Source organism: Pungitius pungitius, chromosome 15, assembly GCF_949316345.1.
Source record: "Pungitius pungitius chromosome 15, fPunPun2.1, whole genome shotgun sequence".
Lineage (NCBI taxonomy): Eukaryota > Metazoa > Chordata > Actinopteri > Perciformes > Gasterosteidae > Pungitius > Pungitius pungitius.
In genome coordinates this window covers 14454984-14471413 of record NC_084914.1, presented here as the reverse complement: position 1 = coordinate 14471413, position 16430 = coordinate 14454984, and the positions used below count along the sequence as shown (strand labels likewise).

Genomic DNA, 16430 nt, shown 5'->3' with positions numbered 1-16430 from the left:
TCAAAAGCCAAATTCCTGTAGGACTTGTAGCTGCGTCTCTTTTTCCTCTCTGCTAGAGGTTAAACTATCGGATCAAATCCATTTATTCCCCCGCAGTGATTCATCACTCAAATTGACTAATTGACCGTCGTCGGTAAATCAACGCATTAGAAACTTAGAGCTTATTAATAATTCAAGCCAACAACCCAACAGTAAAAAAGACAGATTCTCTTGCAGACAGCTCCTCTCTAAAAGGATTAATGACAATTAACAAAAGAGTCATGAAACAGCCATCACAGAGGGAACACTTTCAGTCTCAAGGGGATATTTAAGGAGGAAAAGGGGGAGACAAAGTCCGAGAACTTGCAAAAGAAGCAGAATAGTTGCAAGGACTTCCACTCATGCACATAATTCAATACAAAATTGATGGCCCACATTTACGGAGAGGAAGGAGGATTAGCTTCACAGGGGGGACTGTTTCCTCCCAAAAGCGATTCCTGCCTGACAAGCTGCCAGCTCCTTGGGGCTTAAAACTGCTCGAGTGAAGTGCAGCGAGGAAGGAAAGCAAACACACGTGCAGTAAATTGCATTGTGGTTAACAAAGGCGAATAAATGACAGATAGGAGAAGTATTCGGATCCTTCACTTAAGACGGCCTTGGCGTTTCTGGAGAAAGATTGTTGATATTTATTTTGTCACCTAAACAATCCCAACCCCCCCACACCGACTCCCGTCTTACATTTATGGCCTTTTTGGTTACACACATGTACAACTGCTGCCTGCTGCTGATTGGCTGGAATTGTATTGCGAGGGTCTGTGCTGGTGCTGTGCATGACAATTACTGGCTATATCTTTCAGCAACATCCTTTAGTCTATTTTCTGAGTTGCAAATTCCCCAAACTGCCAACTTCTGTAACTACCTCTAATGGTCTTATAAATTTCAGCGTCTGCCATTTCCACGACGGATCAACCGCTCCTCCACCCACACACAAGGAAATGACACATGTAATTCCACATTACTGATTGTGATTCCAGCTAACCGGTGTAAGCCTCGGTGTTTTACTGCCACAGCTGTATCATGTTACTGCTGGTATGTAGATCCCAGCACGTGGTAGAGCATCGGGTGGCTTTACTGTGAGGCAATGGGGGTACATCAAGTAGCTGATCGTTGGTTTAAGACCTGCAGACGAGCAAGCATACTCTATTACCACGAGGCATCATGGCGACCTTCATGTCAGCCGGCGCCGTTCCCGATCACTCAATTCAATTATGTATAATATTATATTATTATTAACATTGTAAAGTCACACTGAACCAGGACAAACTGCTCCCTCAGCAGTAACCAGCAGGGGCAGCAGTCAGAGGGAGCTCTGTGATGCTCTTACCCGTTGGCATAACGGGTAAAGTGGCAAGACGGCGCTTTGTCACAGTGGCAGACATGCTGAATTTAGGCAATGTAACAGGACTTTGTCTCTGTTTTAACCGTGTCCAAATTTAGCACGTACCAGCGTTTTTGTGTGTTTAGGCCATTCATATGCAAGACACTGATTTCCCCCCCCCTCCCCCCACCCCTTCTGTTCCCTGGCCTGCAACCCATCCAAGAGATGAGATCAGATGGGGATGGGTGGGATAGTGACCAGCAGAGCGACAATGAGTACAAACCGAGTCCACGGTGCAGTCCGTCCCAGACAAGTCCAAATGGACCAGGCAGTTGGGCTGGGCCAGGAACAGGTAGAGGTTCTGCACAAGAACATGAATGTCTGTTAGAGAATACATACATACATTATGGCTGCATGCAGCGCTTATACAAAGTATTCCACAACGCTTGTGGGTGTTTCTTGAGTTTTGTAACCTTGCATCACAGTAGGTTTAATGTGGCTTTTTTGACACTGTTGAACATGAAAAGCTCCTTTCATGTCACAAGAAAAAAGTAATTGAGACACCCCTCAAGGAGTTCCTGATTAGAGAGACACTGCAGACAACAGCGGGTCGCCAGGTGCTTCACCTGTCGCAGCAATACATTAGAGCGGCAAAGAGAAAGACACCCGTGGATAAAAAAAAAAAGAGTACTTTCAAGTGAAAAGCAGTTGATCAGAAGACAGGCGGGATACTTTGAAGTCTCCTTCAGTGGTTCGATGAGTTTTTCACCAATCATATCGTTATAAACATACTGCAGCATTCCCAGTGTGATGCATTATGCTGTGGGGACACTGCTCCGCAGTAGGTCCAAGAAGGCTTGGGAGGGTAAAATGAATGCAGGAACAGATATAAAGATAAGATTAAAGATATATATATCCTGGATGAGAACTTGATGCAGTCTTTCAAAAAAAATTGTATTTTTAACAACCATAAAGCAAGAGCTCCACAGGCAACAAAAACTATTTGAATGCATCTAATCCAGGATTTATGGCTGTATTTAAACATTCCTTTCACCCACCATCCCTGTGCAACATGACAGAGCGCAGGGCAGTTTGGAAGGAAAGAATACGGTCATGCTTATGCAACCATGTATTCTATAGTTGTTAGAAATTTAGATGACTTTTTGTCTGTTTTCAATTTGACAGTGTAGCCGTGATTTTTCTGTTGTAAAAATATAAATAAACCCGGCTCATCTTTCTAAATCGTTCCATTTACTGGTGTTATGCAAAAATTTGGAATTTATTTGTTGTGAGAAACAGGTGGTGGTGGAGATTCCATGTCAGGTGCCATTAAATCAGTGGAGAAACATGATGGAAATATGTATATGTACAGTTAGGTTCACTCAGAAGGGTACGGTCTCCTCATCGCTCCACAAACAGCATCAGCATCTTTGTTATTATTTACACCATTTGTTTGCATCTAAAATCATTTTTTTCTTTCTTTTAACTTGCAATATTTTTACTCAAAGTGTTGTTTTATATTTATATAAAAATGATTAAAGATAAAGCATGAAAACAGGTGGCTGAATATGTCTGTGTGCGGGGCCCTCACCGTGGCATCCTCGCCGGACAGCACCCCGGGGTTTTTGCTGAGATCCAGATGCAGCAGAGAATTGGAGTAGTCGTCACTTGAACACAACGCCTGGGACAGAGTGACCACACCTACCGGAGGGGAAGGGGGAGGGGGCCGAGAGGAAGAGATGGAGAAACGCATCTTTGAGGTATTCAATGATCTTATAATCTCCTTTTTCTGGACATAACTTATTTGTAACAAGTGAATTTCAAAACTCCACAATGAAAGAAGACGAGCAAGCTATGTGGAAAAGAAGTGATTGTGGCGTCTATTCCGCGCCGAGCTTTTGGGAGAAGTCAGCCACTTCTTCCCCCCCCCGAGTATCCATGTGGACCCTGAAAGCCACAACAAAAGAAAATCTCTCCCTCTCAAACCAGATCACAACACAATTACACCCACAGGCCCAACTCAACCACTCATTAAAATCCTCACCCTGAGTGATGCAAAGCGCAGCACGGCAAGCTGAGGACTAAATATAGACCTGAAACACGGGAGAAATATCTGGCAGCGGCAACAAATAAAAAATACAATGTCTGCCATTAATCTTTGTGCTATTCACTCGATGGTTAGCATCGATTAGACTTTTTACTTTTCTCAAGCACTAGGGGAAGAGAAGTCAGCTGCTGCATGCGCTGCACCGAAGCTGGCGAGGAGCTAAGCTCTTCATCCCTAATTTGTGGCGATTAGGAGCGGAATGAGGGGAAGAGGAGACGGGGCGTCTAATCCCCTACTTCATCTATCCATCAGCCTTTCAGGAGCCATACGGTCCGTGTGACAATGTCAAGTGGGTGGGAGCATGTGTCGGCCAATTTGCATGTCTGATTACATCACGGAAATGTGTGTGTGCGTGTGTGTGTGTGTGTGTGTGTGTGTGCCCGTGTGATGACCAAGTGTGTGCGTGCATCTATAAATATTCAACAAAAAATACACAGACAGCAGCCGCAAAGTCATAACTGAACCTGCCACTCAAGGTCAACACAGTCACCGCATCCCTTTGGGATCACTGTGTCAACCCGTTGTCTCTTTGAAGTGTGCACCCCCCGATGTGCTTTCTTCCATTCATAAAAGTGCGCATTGAGGTCGTCATGTTCGGCATTACACAACACTCAAGCTTTCTGCTGTATAATTATGTTTCACCGCCTCCTCGGCCTTACAGCCCAACAGAAGGCAGAGAGCAGTCATACAGTTGCAGAGGAGTTGATGGTGGGAGGATGGGCTGGGAAGAGGGGGGATTGTAGCAAATAGAGAGCGTAATGCCTCTCGATTTAGTCATTTTAGCCAACAAAGAGGTCAGATCGTTAAAAAGGATATTTTTCAATCACACATAATAGCTGTGGGGAATAATACTCAGTGATGTATTTTTAGCTTGCTAGCCACAGCAATCTCACCAGGCAGCGTCGACTTGAAGCTGGCTGGTGAGAGAACAGTGGCTAGCAAGCTAGAAACACATTCAATCAATGCTTCTCTCGCTTTAGTTCCGTTAGTTAGCAGTAGAGGGTATAGTGGCTTCTACAGCCCAGATATCACCAAAGAAAAGACAAACTGCAGTCAGTTTGGCTTTTGTTGTGTAGTCTGCAAAAGACACAGTTTGCGTTTAGATGACAGAGGATCGCACACAAAGAGGACGCCTCTAAAAGCACACAACACCTTTGGTGTATGTTGGGTTATTTACACCATTTATCACATTCGGGAACGGTAGAAACCGAACTTATGATCAACAACCTTTAAACAAATCATCTGTGACAAATGCTTTGATAATGAGAAAAAGTGATCTATTTAATCAAATTTAAAGTGACTACACTAACCAGATCATGTTAACAAGGCTTTCTCTTCAGCGCAACCAAGAAGCCACAAATCACTCGGCAAAGACCAAAATACAAGGAAACATACAGCAGTGCTCATAATACAACACACAGTAGGTCAACAGATAATCCTGGGAAGTAAATGAATATATGTAATACTAATAATATAATATAACCTCCGCATTTGCCTTTAGGGCAGCATACTGATAGACATAAAACCATTACATGAGCTTAATCAGAAAAATGGAATAAAAGATCAAAAATACTAAAAGAAAAAACACTATGATGACCATAAATGCCATTATGATCCAGCTATTAATGTATGGATTTACAATATGATCCTTTTAGCGGCACTTTCTGGGATAAAAGCAATAGAATTGGGACACTGAACTAATGCCTATGTAGGATTTGAAAAAGAGGAAAAAAAACAGATCAACCTCATCTGATTGTGACCTGCTTCTCATTTGGTAGATGGATCATACAGTACATGGCTCGGTTCATCTATGCGTGTTAAAACTAGCCCAGCTCTGATGGAGTGTCTTTGAGCGAGGCCCAACGTTTAATTGACCTTCATTTACATTCAAGTGGAGTAAAAAAAAGGTGTGTGGGGTCAGCCACTAGAGGCTGCTGTCTCTGAGAGGAGCACATACCCTTGGAGGACAGGGAGGTCTTGGAGAGATTAAGGAGGCGCAGTCCCTTGTTGAGGCGACACACTTGTTGAATGAGGTTGGAGACGCCTGGTTTGAGGAGAGAAGACAAAAGTAAGAGAAGATAAAAGCTCAATTTAAATCACAGAAAGAACGTCTTCATATTTTGGAATAATAATGAACAAACAAACCATTGGGCTCTGAGTCACATTTTACTGACCAAGCGAAGGATCAACTAATCAAGGACATAGCTGACATAACAGATAATGAAAAACATTTTTACCTACAGTCGTGCACCAACACTCTTTTAGAGTTATGAGCCCACAAAGAGCCTTGCCAATTATCAAAGCAAAATAAAATCAATCTCCAAAGCACACATATTGCTATATTCTCGCGCACACACACACACACACACACACACACACACACACACACACACACACACACACACTAAATAAAAGGAAATAACATCCCACTAGCCTACTTTATCTCCCACATGCCTACTGCAGGAACAAATCCACAAAATAACATATGCCGAGCCGCATTACATAACACCTCGCTTCAGCTCAGGGATCCCATCAAACACACTGCTGTGTGTATGTATGTATGTATGTATGTATGTATGTATGTATGTATGTAATGATAATAATATTATATGTTGTTGTAGGTGCTATTTACATTCCTTGTGATGATTAAAATGATGCTCCACAGGAACGTGCTACTGTTCTGTCTGTGTTTGCATGCAGTAAGTGTTGCATAATGACAGAAAGGATACCTCTTAACCTTATTGACTTATGTAATTGCAAATAAAAAGCTATTCTAGAGGCAAGCTAGGTTCACAGAAGGAATGTGAATGTAAATAACTCATTATAGCATTAAAAGGCATAAGAAAAGAAACATTGAAACCCTTCTAAACAGACACAGCATCACTGAAGGTCATTCTTGACTGTAATTAAAGGGATTACTGTAATGGAGGTTAAGGCTCTGTAGAAAATGAAATGAGTCTGCGCACACGCTCACACACACACACACACACACACACACACACACACAAGGAAGCAAGAGTGAGCACAAGCGAGTAGAAGTCACATGTGTCAGACCGACGTAAAGAAATTAACAATTGAGTAATACTGCCATGCATGCAGAGCCTGGCATAAACACATCAGTTTGTTTCTGTAGAGGTCACAGGTCACAGGTCAGTCCAGCACCTTGGTTGTCGAGTGTGTTATGAGCCAAGTTGAGGGAGTGAATCACCGAGGCTGGGTTCTCCGACAGCGCTGACGCCATCTTCTGCGGAAAATCTCTGGAGACAAACACGTAAAAAAGGAAATAAATAGGAGACTCAGGTTTTCCTTTTCAATACAAGTCTGACTGAGTGAGTGAATCCGCAGAAGAGCGTTCCATACTTTACCAAAAGTACCTGGTAAAAGTTCACCAAGGTCTCGGTGATGGGGCCAAAATGTCCTGCTGAAGCAGCAGTGGCATTGCTTTGGAGGAATGGTCATTTAACTTTAACTGTGATGTGAATAAGGTTGATTTAAAATGCACACATTGTATTTTTTTAACTTTAACTTTAAATAAATTTAACTTTATCATTATCATTATATATAAGTTTCTGTGCAACCAGTTTTTGAGGTGTTCATTTCAAGTAACCATTTTTTAAAATAGTATCAAAACTTAATATAAATACAAAATATTACATTTAAGATATGTTTTTTAATATTTATATTGAATTAGTTTGAAGAGGGCCCATTATGCTTTCGACACACAAAAAATGTAATCTCCAAATTTACAGTTTTTTTTACAAAAAGCTCTGATAAAGCCTCTGCACACATTTGTGCTTACCCCTCAATGACAGAGACAAAGTGACTATCTGCAGAACATATCAGCGCAGACAGCAGCTAAAGAGACCTCAAGAGTCGGTGGAGAGCATCAAAGAGCTTAAAGGAGAAGGAATATTGGTCAGAAACAATGACAACGACGTTGTTCTGCGTCAGTTGGAGTTCTAAAGGACCTTTTCACTAATATCTCTGCGTCCACAACTGTCTGAGATGATGAGATTCAATTCCTTTCATCGTGTTTTGTGAAAAATTACAAATTTGACTCAAAACCCTCTCATCAGCACAATATGTTGCTGTTAAATGTTATCTTATCTGATTTTTCCACTGCCCTTAAGAAAGAAAACGTCAAATACATGAATTACTGTAATTGACAACTAGATTTGTTTGGAGGGAATCCTTCTCAAAAATCTCCTTCAGGCACAAGCATATGCAGATGAACGTTTAACTACTTTCTTGTAAAAAAGTGTTAGTATTAAAATGCTTTTAAATTTAAGAGGTATTCTATATGTATGTATACCTTTTTAAAGCGTGATAAAAAAGCACATTTAAAATTACGTTACGCCAAAAGTTAATTCCACCACGGCCTATTAATTCATTAATTTTAAGAATCATATAACGCACTGTTTAGGTAACTGGTTTCTTTTTTCATTTTGCAGTGAACTCTTTGTTCTTGTGGCAAGGCCTCTAATGCAAATTGCCCTCTCTCTTGGAAGGGATGTAACACAGGGAAAGCATAAAAACCTCATCATCATGCTGCAGTAAATCATCTCGCCTCGAGCCACCAATTTGTCTCAATTAATACTAAAAAGGAAACTGCTCCGCTGAGTGACACTAGCCTTGTGCAGAAGGTGAAAAGTCTCGCCAGGTGAAGCCCCAAATTTCACTAATGGGGAGACAATGCACCTGCCACAGGAAGACAAGAGGGACCTTTATTGGTTGAAAGAGTGGAGGTTAAAAGAGGTGACAGAAAAAGAGTGAAAAGGGAGGGGGGACAGAATTGGAAAGGTTAACGCGGGAGGGTGGTGAGGATGGGTGGTGAGCTGAGATGAGCTGAGGCGAACAGGAGAGGAAAAAGAGATGGAAGAGAGAATACAAGCGAAGCAGAAAGGGACAGGGGAGGTGCGAGACTGAAGCGAATATAAAAGAGGGCAAAAGAGGAGAGGTGAAGTGTGAGCAGGGGAAGAAAGGGAGAGAAAATTAGGTTTACAGAGGGCTGACTGGCGGGGCTGCTGAATGGGAACTTACGATTTGAGTCCTGCATTCTCCAGAGTGAGTTCCTCCAAGCTGTTGGACTTGCTGACTGTGTGCAGGACCTGGTCCACCACCTCTGACCCCTGGAGAAAAACGCAAGGAGCATGTGACCGCAGGTTTCAGACGGACGGAGAGTACAGGCAGGGGAAGTGGAAAGCACACAATAATCAAAGGTTTTCGTGTCAGTAAATTCTACGCTAGGAGAGTCGTTTGTCAGATTGCCATGGTGATACACCATATGTGGGTCTGGAAATAGTTTGAGATCTGATTTATAATCGGGTGCCAGTTGGATTGATAAATCTTAATAAATAAGTATACGTTTTTGATGATCTACTCATGAACACAATATTGTGTTGCATGTACAGGTGCAATAAAAACCATATCCCTCAAAAAGAAGCCAGCACTGCAGCTACAAAAAGAGATTCAATCAAAGAAAGCAGCTTTGCAAATATTTCATGAGGAAAAAGAATCTTTCAACTAGTTGGTTTGCCTTCAAAGATAAACTAAGTGGGTTATGGTGACTAACATCAAATGTAAAAATATTCTTTTCACATCTGAAACCAAGCTCTGCCGGGCTTTAACGATCAAAGCATTTAATATGATGCCTTGTAAAACTTCAGTTTAACAGACTGTTGTCATGCAGTTCACCTTCAGATGGATCCCACTTACCCTAATGCATATTATGAATAATAAATAAAAGAAGTGGAGGGATGCTTCATTGAGTGCAGTGTGCCAAATGACATCATGCAATATGATAAATGTAATCTGATAACACACAGGAAAGCAAAGATTTGTGAAGAAAAGCAGAACACAGTTTATAAGTAAAGAAGACTTAAAAAACAGATTAATAGATAGTTACTATGCGCATGTCCTTGCAGTGCAGCCTGGTGAACCAGGTGTTGTACGCAATGGATGCCACGATTACCGCCAAGTCCCTGCAATGGATGGACACACACACACACACACACACACATTAGAGATCAAAAGCAAATCTTTAAATTTAGCCAGCTCCATCTGCTCCAAACCATTTGATGTCATTAATCCATAAATCCACATTATAGTGGGCCAAACTATTTTCTTTGCTCCCCCATTTAGTAAGAAGCAGTTAATCATTGTGACGGCGTACACTATATGGGCCGGGCAGCTTTTTACAAGATGACTGATACTGCAGCCCTGCTGAAGAGGAGAAGCAGAGAATAAGAAGAAAAAGAAAGAAGTAAAGATCAATGCCTTGGTCAGTGGATTACTCAATAAAGCCCCTGTTGCATCCCAGCTACAGACCTCAAACAGTGCACAGCTACACAAACAAACAGGGGGCCTACACACCAGCCTGTGTGTGTGTGTGTGTGTGTGTGTGTGTGTGTGTGTGTGAGAGGTAAGAAAGAAAGAAAAAGATTTTTTGAATCCTCCAAGGTCCAACTAATGCCACATTGCTACTACACCTGCGATACATCATCTAACAAGCAGCAAAACAAAGGGGGGAAAGCAAGAAAGGAGGATAGCGAGAGGGAGGAAAAACAAAGTGTGATGGAGCTGGTGTGGGTCCTGTTGCCAACGACCGTCCTGGCCAGGACATTACAGTAGATCTCAGGAGTAAAATAGCTGCAGGCTGTGTTCCTTTTTCATCACCAGGCCAGCCTGGCCAGGACTCACTGTGTGTGTGTGAGTGAGAAAGGGAGAGCAGATGATGAACTTGTCAAGATTCATCACCAACACCGACTGTTGAATGGTGTTGGTGACAGCGGGACATGCAATTGACCTCTACGCTGTCTCACTGAGTCATGCGGCGTGTTGGTAGCCACGTCCGTCCCGCTCTAGTACGCCAGGAAGCGCCGGCGCCTTTGGTTGAGTTGTACAATTTGGGTGTGGGATTAGATTGAAATGCTAAACGACTAAAACCAGAAGTCAAAACATCGTGTTGAAGCAAGAGGCTGGGATAAGCTTAAGGTTAAGTAGCCGGTGATGAGGAGGGTTCAAGGCAGAGGTGGGACAAAGTCATTGTTATGCAAGTCACAAGTAAGTCTCAAGTCGTTGCCCTCGAGTCCCGAGTCAAGTCGAGTCAAAGATGAGGCAAGTCCCAAGTAGAGGCAAAAGTCAAAGCCTACAAGTCTCAAGTCGAGTCCAAAGTCTTACCATTTTAGTTTTGAGTCATTTCAAGTCCTCTTATTATAGTGGGGAGGGGGAACCCTGGGTGATGGTGCGCTGCCTCACAGACCTAGACTACGAAGGGAAGAGTAATGGTGGATCGACTGTGACTGTGTTATAGTACTTTAAAACGGACGTTGACATAATGTTGGCGAGGATTTCCATCGGAGTCTGAATCCGGGTTCAAAAATCCCGATTTTTGTAAGCATGAACGAGCTGTCTCGTTGATACGGTAAAATGGACTGCAGTGATTGGATGTCGTGCAGGCAGCGCGCGCTCTCTGCATACAGGTGGCGCACATTTTTTTGACAGAATCAGATAAACAGAGCGGCGTGGCCATGTGAAAATGTTTTCCCGGGAAGTAGCAAGTCTTCTCGAGTCAAAAGTCTCGAGTCCAAGTGAAGTCACGAGTCATCGATGTTAAAGTCCAAGTCGAGTTGCAAGTCTTTGTACGTTTTGTCAAGTCGAGTCTGAAGTCATCAAATTCATGACTCGAGTCCAAGTCACATGACTCGAGTCCACACCTCTGGTTCAAGGTATATGGAAGGCAGAGATGATTCTCTATTCAAACACTTCTTACATACAAATGGTTGTTGGTTGGGTGTTTTACATAAGTGTTATGAAATATAATTCAAAACAGACCTTTACACGTATTCAGTGAATGGACTAAGGAGATTTGTGAGGGGTAAGTTGTATATATTCAATATGCTAACAAAGAGTCAGGTCAACCTTGATCTTCTAAGCTCAGAATGTTTTGATAAATCAACATACATATTCAAATTCCCCATCTCTTTAAGATCAAATTCCAGGCTTAATGCAAATGATGTCACCTGCATTCTACCACCACACAAGCTGCTTGAACCGACTGCTCATGTGGGAACACGTCGGCCTGAGGAGACCCCCAGTGGGGTCCAAATGGGGTCTTATTGGTATTAGAATGGATCCTTCTAGCAAACACCTAAGGCTCCAACAGTTATTACATCCCACAATATGCACACTGATCTTACTAGGCATTCCAAGGAATGGGGTCGAGATGCAGAGTTTCTCCTGAGGTGGTTCAGAAGAAAAGGTCATGGGATCCTTCGAATCAATGTCCCCCCGGCTGCAGAGCTGGGCTCAGACTAGTAAATGGCAATAAGCCCATTTGATTAATTTTCACTGTGAGGGGGAGTTGGTCCTGAGTAGAGAGTGTAGATCTGCTCTGTAAAATTCACAGCTATGTGCACATTTAATTTCATATATATTGTCTATCAATAAGCAAATGTCATTCACATGTTGAGTTATTATTCACCTTATGAATATTCATGGTACTTTGTGAGAACATCTTTGCCATTGAAGCTGGATAAACCGACCTCAATGGTGGCTGCTGGTCAGAATGGTCAGAAGGCATTACAATCCTTAGGATTCATCCTCTGGGGATTATAAATATTCATTACTAATTTGACGGCAATCTGGCGGAGGGTAGGACAAAAAGGGGGCCCCCTCTGCGGTGGAACGACGGCTGGATGTTTTGAAGCGACCGACGCGCCGTATGGTGCCCCCCCCCCCCTCGCAGGCCTGAGACTCGGGTCCTATCACAGTCACAGTGACAGTGACAGGAAGAGCCAAGATGGAGACGGAGAGCCGGGGAAAGTCTGGACGCAGCATCCACACTAGTAACAGAGTATGCGTGCAGAGGAGTGACTATCGAGCCAAGAAGGGCCCCAACAAGTTGTTTGGGCAGTAAGGCGTGAAAATCAATCTCACACATACACATAAACATGTTTTGTGTGTGTGTGTGTGTGTGTGTGTGTGTGGAGGAGAGTTATTCAAAGAAATAGCGTTGGAACAGTGAGGCTGAGGCAAACAAAAAGGGGAGGAAATGAAGGAAGTGGGTGAAAAACAGGATGAGACGGGGCCAGAAAAAAAAAAAAAAGAAGCTGTCACTGAGGAGAAGCCAGTGGAGGCGATGTTTGGACGGACAGCAGGCAGCAGAAAAAAGCTTTGACCTGTCACTCGTGGTAACCGTGGACGGGCTCCATAAGGAGGATGGGAAAGTAGAAGGTCAACGTGAGTAGGCTGTGGCAGGCGATGATGAAAAGAACAATCCTTGGCTCCTTTCTCCACTCATTCACACACTTCTAGATTGCTTCCCTACGTTGATTATTTGTCCCATGTCCTCGTTCATTAAATCTTTGCTGTCCGTATCAATCTAAATTTGATAAAACTTCTCCAGTCAGACTCTTTAATATGGGATTGTAGGCTCAAGGGAACAGTGTGTTAAAGGCGGATCTTAAAAAATGGCAGCAAGCTTCCCCTAAAAAAGGGCTTTCTTTTATTGGAGGGAAAAACAAGCCCGATGCCGAGGTTTTTTAGCACTGCGTGTACAAGACATTAATATATTCATGAGTTGCTACTGCAATCATGCCTCTTTGAATGGCCTTTTTGATTTAGCAGCATGGCGAGGCTTTTCTGCTGTGATGAGCGAATGCATTTGTTGAGTGTGAACGCATCCTCTCCGGTCGGGGATCGTCGTCTCCACAGAGGGAAGCAGAAAGGATTCCACAGGCCTTTGGGTTATTCAGAGGACAAAAACACTCGCCATTTGCATGTCAGCTGTCAAAGTGGTTTTCATGATCGTCAGTGCTCGAGCGGCACGTACGCTCTTCCTCAACATGCTTGGGAAAGGAGGTGGGGGACTTAAAAAGATGCCAGTGGGGAGGTAGAGGAGGAGACAAATGGCACAGCCGTTTCTATGTGCGCTGCATTCTGCCTCTGAGACGCTCAGCGTTCCCCCCTCTCTGTGATCTTCCCAAACCTTTAACACAATTGAACAGAGCCATGGGACAGTGAGCGAGCCGGAGCACGAGAACGGCAGGCTGATGCTTTAGCGCTGTTGTCACAGGAGATGAGAGTCGACAAGCAAAACATTGTGATGCCGAGTGAGGAGCCTTTCAAAACAACAAAATAGCCAGAGGATAACGGGGACAGTGATGTCTCTTTTGATATTTTACGTGTCCGTACCGCAGAACAGTGGATTCAAAATTAGACCACAACTAAAGCGCTGAATCTCAGCTTTAGTTACAATGCCACACATTTCGGTCCCGGCGGATTGACAGGAGCGGCGTGTGGATGTTTCAGCTCCATGTCCCACGGCAGGCGCGTCGGCCGCCGGGAGCAGCAGAAGCAACTGAAGCAGAAGCGCTGCAGCAGATGGACCGACCCCCGATGCTCCCTCACCCCCCCTAAACCCTGAGCTCTCAGGGACTTAACTGACTACACCTGTTAAGTGGTTGAGTGTGAAAGCCTGTAAGCGTTTGAAATGGTGTAAATACGAAGGGGACAGCACTGCAGCGTATCCTGTCCCCATGACAACTTATGATTTACAGTATTTATTTCATTTGTTTAACTCTGATTTGAACGTCTTCCAGGCTCTTTCCTCTTCAGATCTAAGGTCATTTTACTAATACTTGGGCTTTGTCCTGGTTTTGTACTGCTTTGGTGTCCCCAATCCCTGCGGAGCTGTGCAGGCGACTGCAGCGCATTTAGCTAGCTAGTTTATCAAACAAGTTTGCAAGAACGAAGTCGAGTACGGATGTTGTCGGAGGAGGACGGCCAAGGTGGGAACGCACCTAAAAGATTGAGATCGGGCCCATATATCATGTATAGGTTTACAACGAAGCCAAAGAAAAGAGGGGTGAGGGTTACAGTTCAGGGGAAGGGGGGGGGGTCTTCCTCGCACATTTTACGGTCAATGCAATGTTTGCGTAGCAGTGGGGGATGAAGAAAAATACATCTTTACTTATCTTCTACAATTCTTCATACATTTACAGATCACACAGATGTGTCTCCCCTCCCCGTGCAGATGGGTTGGAGCTGTGCCAAGAAAAAAAGCTTATCTCAAGGACCGTGTGCAGCCTTCAAACACCGCCGTGAAGCCTTTGGGCCCGTTTTTAATTGATTCATTCACAGGGAGGAATTAGTTTGACATGACTCATGTGCAACAGAGCCCGTTCACAGCAGGCTTTGCGCGCAGGATCAAAATGCCTGGTTGTCGTATGCAAAGTCTACAGAACTGTCGACGTTTCAGAGCAACAGGTGTTCCAGTTAGACGAGTGTGCGTGTTACCTGGCATAGCGACATACCACAGGTGAGTATGTACTTCAAACTCAATACATTTCCTCACCAAATGCATGTTTATATGTGGCCATTAAATGTTGAGCCACTTGCTAAAGTATTCTATCCGCTCACTAATAGCACACACATCTGAAAAGTCAATGTATTTATGTTGCATTTGGGATAGTCGATGGTCACGTATCCATGTTGCATTTCTTGCCAAAATGGCGTGCAAACACTTATTGTGAAGGGGCCTACATGCAAGCGTCACACAATGATGGTGAAGAGTCTTGGGAAAGCTAAAAACAGTCGGGGTCACCGTTACCTGGAGACCACCATATGAAAACTGTGGTAGCACTGAACTCTTTTACACACTCTCAGTCAACTCCGACTGGGTGAAGAAAATCACTGTGCTCCATTACCCCGTTGCATTTCAAAAGACCTGTGCCTGGATGGTGATTTGGCTAACGATGGGTTTCACGGAACTGGCCGTGCAGCAACACGGTGCACTCTATTTCCCACTACTGGGGACATTAGATTACTAAAAGCACAGCGGAGCACCACTGTTCAACCACCTGGAGGTAGAAGTGAAAAGACATTTACTGTTACTTTGAACATGCTGCATTTTGAAGGGGGAACCTTTCTCTGAGCTCACCGTAAAGCTTTGGACTAGTGTTGGAGCCAGTCATGGTCCATAATTCAACTAAAATCACACTAACTTGCAAACCCAAACCCATAATTACATTTCATAGGGATTTAAAATTGAGGCAAGCGGGGAATGTTCTTGACTGTCAAAATCAGGCACCCAAAACCACAATACAGCTAAGTAGGCACTTTCATTGAGATCAGACTAAAGTGAAAAAAAAAAAAGGTTTGCAAACAGTTTGAGATGGCTGCAGTTTTGACAAAGCATCACAAAGGATTGTGCTAACTGTCTGCTGCTGTCTGGGGATTACTAACAGCCAAAATCTCAGATATAATGAGGTTGTGTTAACTTGCCCAATTACTTTCTGTCCTTAAATTGCTACATTTCAAAAAAATGCTGAAAGTCAGCACTTTGCTCTCATTTGCACTGCTACATTTCAAATCTAATGTCTGGGAGAGCCACACACACACACGCACGCACACAAACAAGCAGCTGCTGTTGGTGCTGCTGAATAGGTGCGTGTTGTTCCAATCAGTGCCTACTGGCAAAGGGTATTTAGTTTGGTTGCTTTTTATGTGTAAATAAACCAAGTCACCTGCTGTCCAGGTGGCTGAAATCCAGTAAATTGAACTCCCTGTTGTCCTGAGAGTGGTAGATGGTGTCAACATCCTGGACCCGAGGGGAGGGGAGGAAAGATGAGAGAAAAAGAAATGTGACAGAGTTACAGAGAGTGTGAGAGGTATGGCACGGGATCGTGAAGAAAACCGTTCCGGTGGCGACCCAAAGTGGATTTGTGCAGCCTGCGTAGTGTTCTCACCCACTGCACTTCTTCTTTGCAGCCGATCCCGTTGTAGTCGCAAAGAGCTGCATAGGTCTCAGAAAAACCTCCTGAAAAGCAGAGAGGAAGAGACAATAAATCAATCCACACTAAAAGGGCAACAGATCCAAAAGGGTAAGTATGCAACAAACGCAGGGTGGAGGACTCCGGTACGGGAAAAACAAGTGAGAGGCCAGAGATGAAAGGAGGTAGCCAC

General features: G+C 43.7%; 1 protein-coding gene across 5 annotated transcripts in view; it reads right to left on the bottom strand.

Moving 5' to 3' along the window:
* Positions 1 to 16430, bottom strand: part of carmil3 (capping protein regulator and myosin 1 linker 3) — a 61876-nt gene that overhangs the window by 30667 nt on the left and 14779 nt on the right. For 4 of the 5 annotated variants that reach the window (XM_062557631.1, XM_037458603.2, XM_062557632.1 and 1 more), the window contains 8 exons: positions 16214 to 16284; positions 15992 to 16065; positions 9370 to 9445; positions 8505 to 8593; positions 6627 to 6721; positions 5422 to 5508; positions 2949 to 3058; positions 1641 to 1718 (listed from right to left, as the gene is read on the bottom strand). In XM_062557631.1, the coding sequence (XP_062413615.1) occupies positions 1641 to 1718; positions 2949 to 3058; positions 5422 to 5508; positions 6627 to 6721; positions 8505 to 8593; positions 9370 to 9445; positions 15992 to 16065; positions 16214 to 16284 (680 nt within the window). Of the gene's footprint in view, positions 1 to 1640; positions 1719 to 2948; positions 3059 to 5421; positions 5509 to 6626; positions 6722 to 8504; positions 8594 to 9369; positions 9446 to 12643; positions 14338 to 15991; positions 16066 to 16213; positions 16285 to 16430 lie in introns of those variants that run through there. The other variant, XM_037458605.2, reaches the window with a different exon arrangement.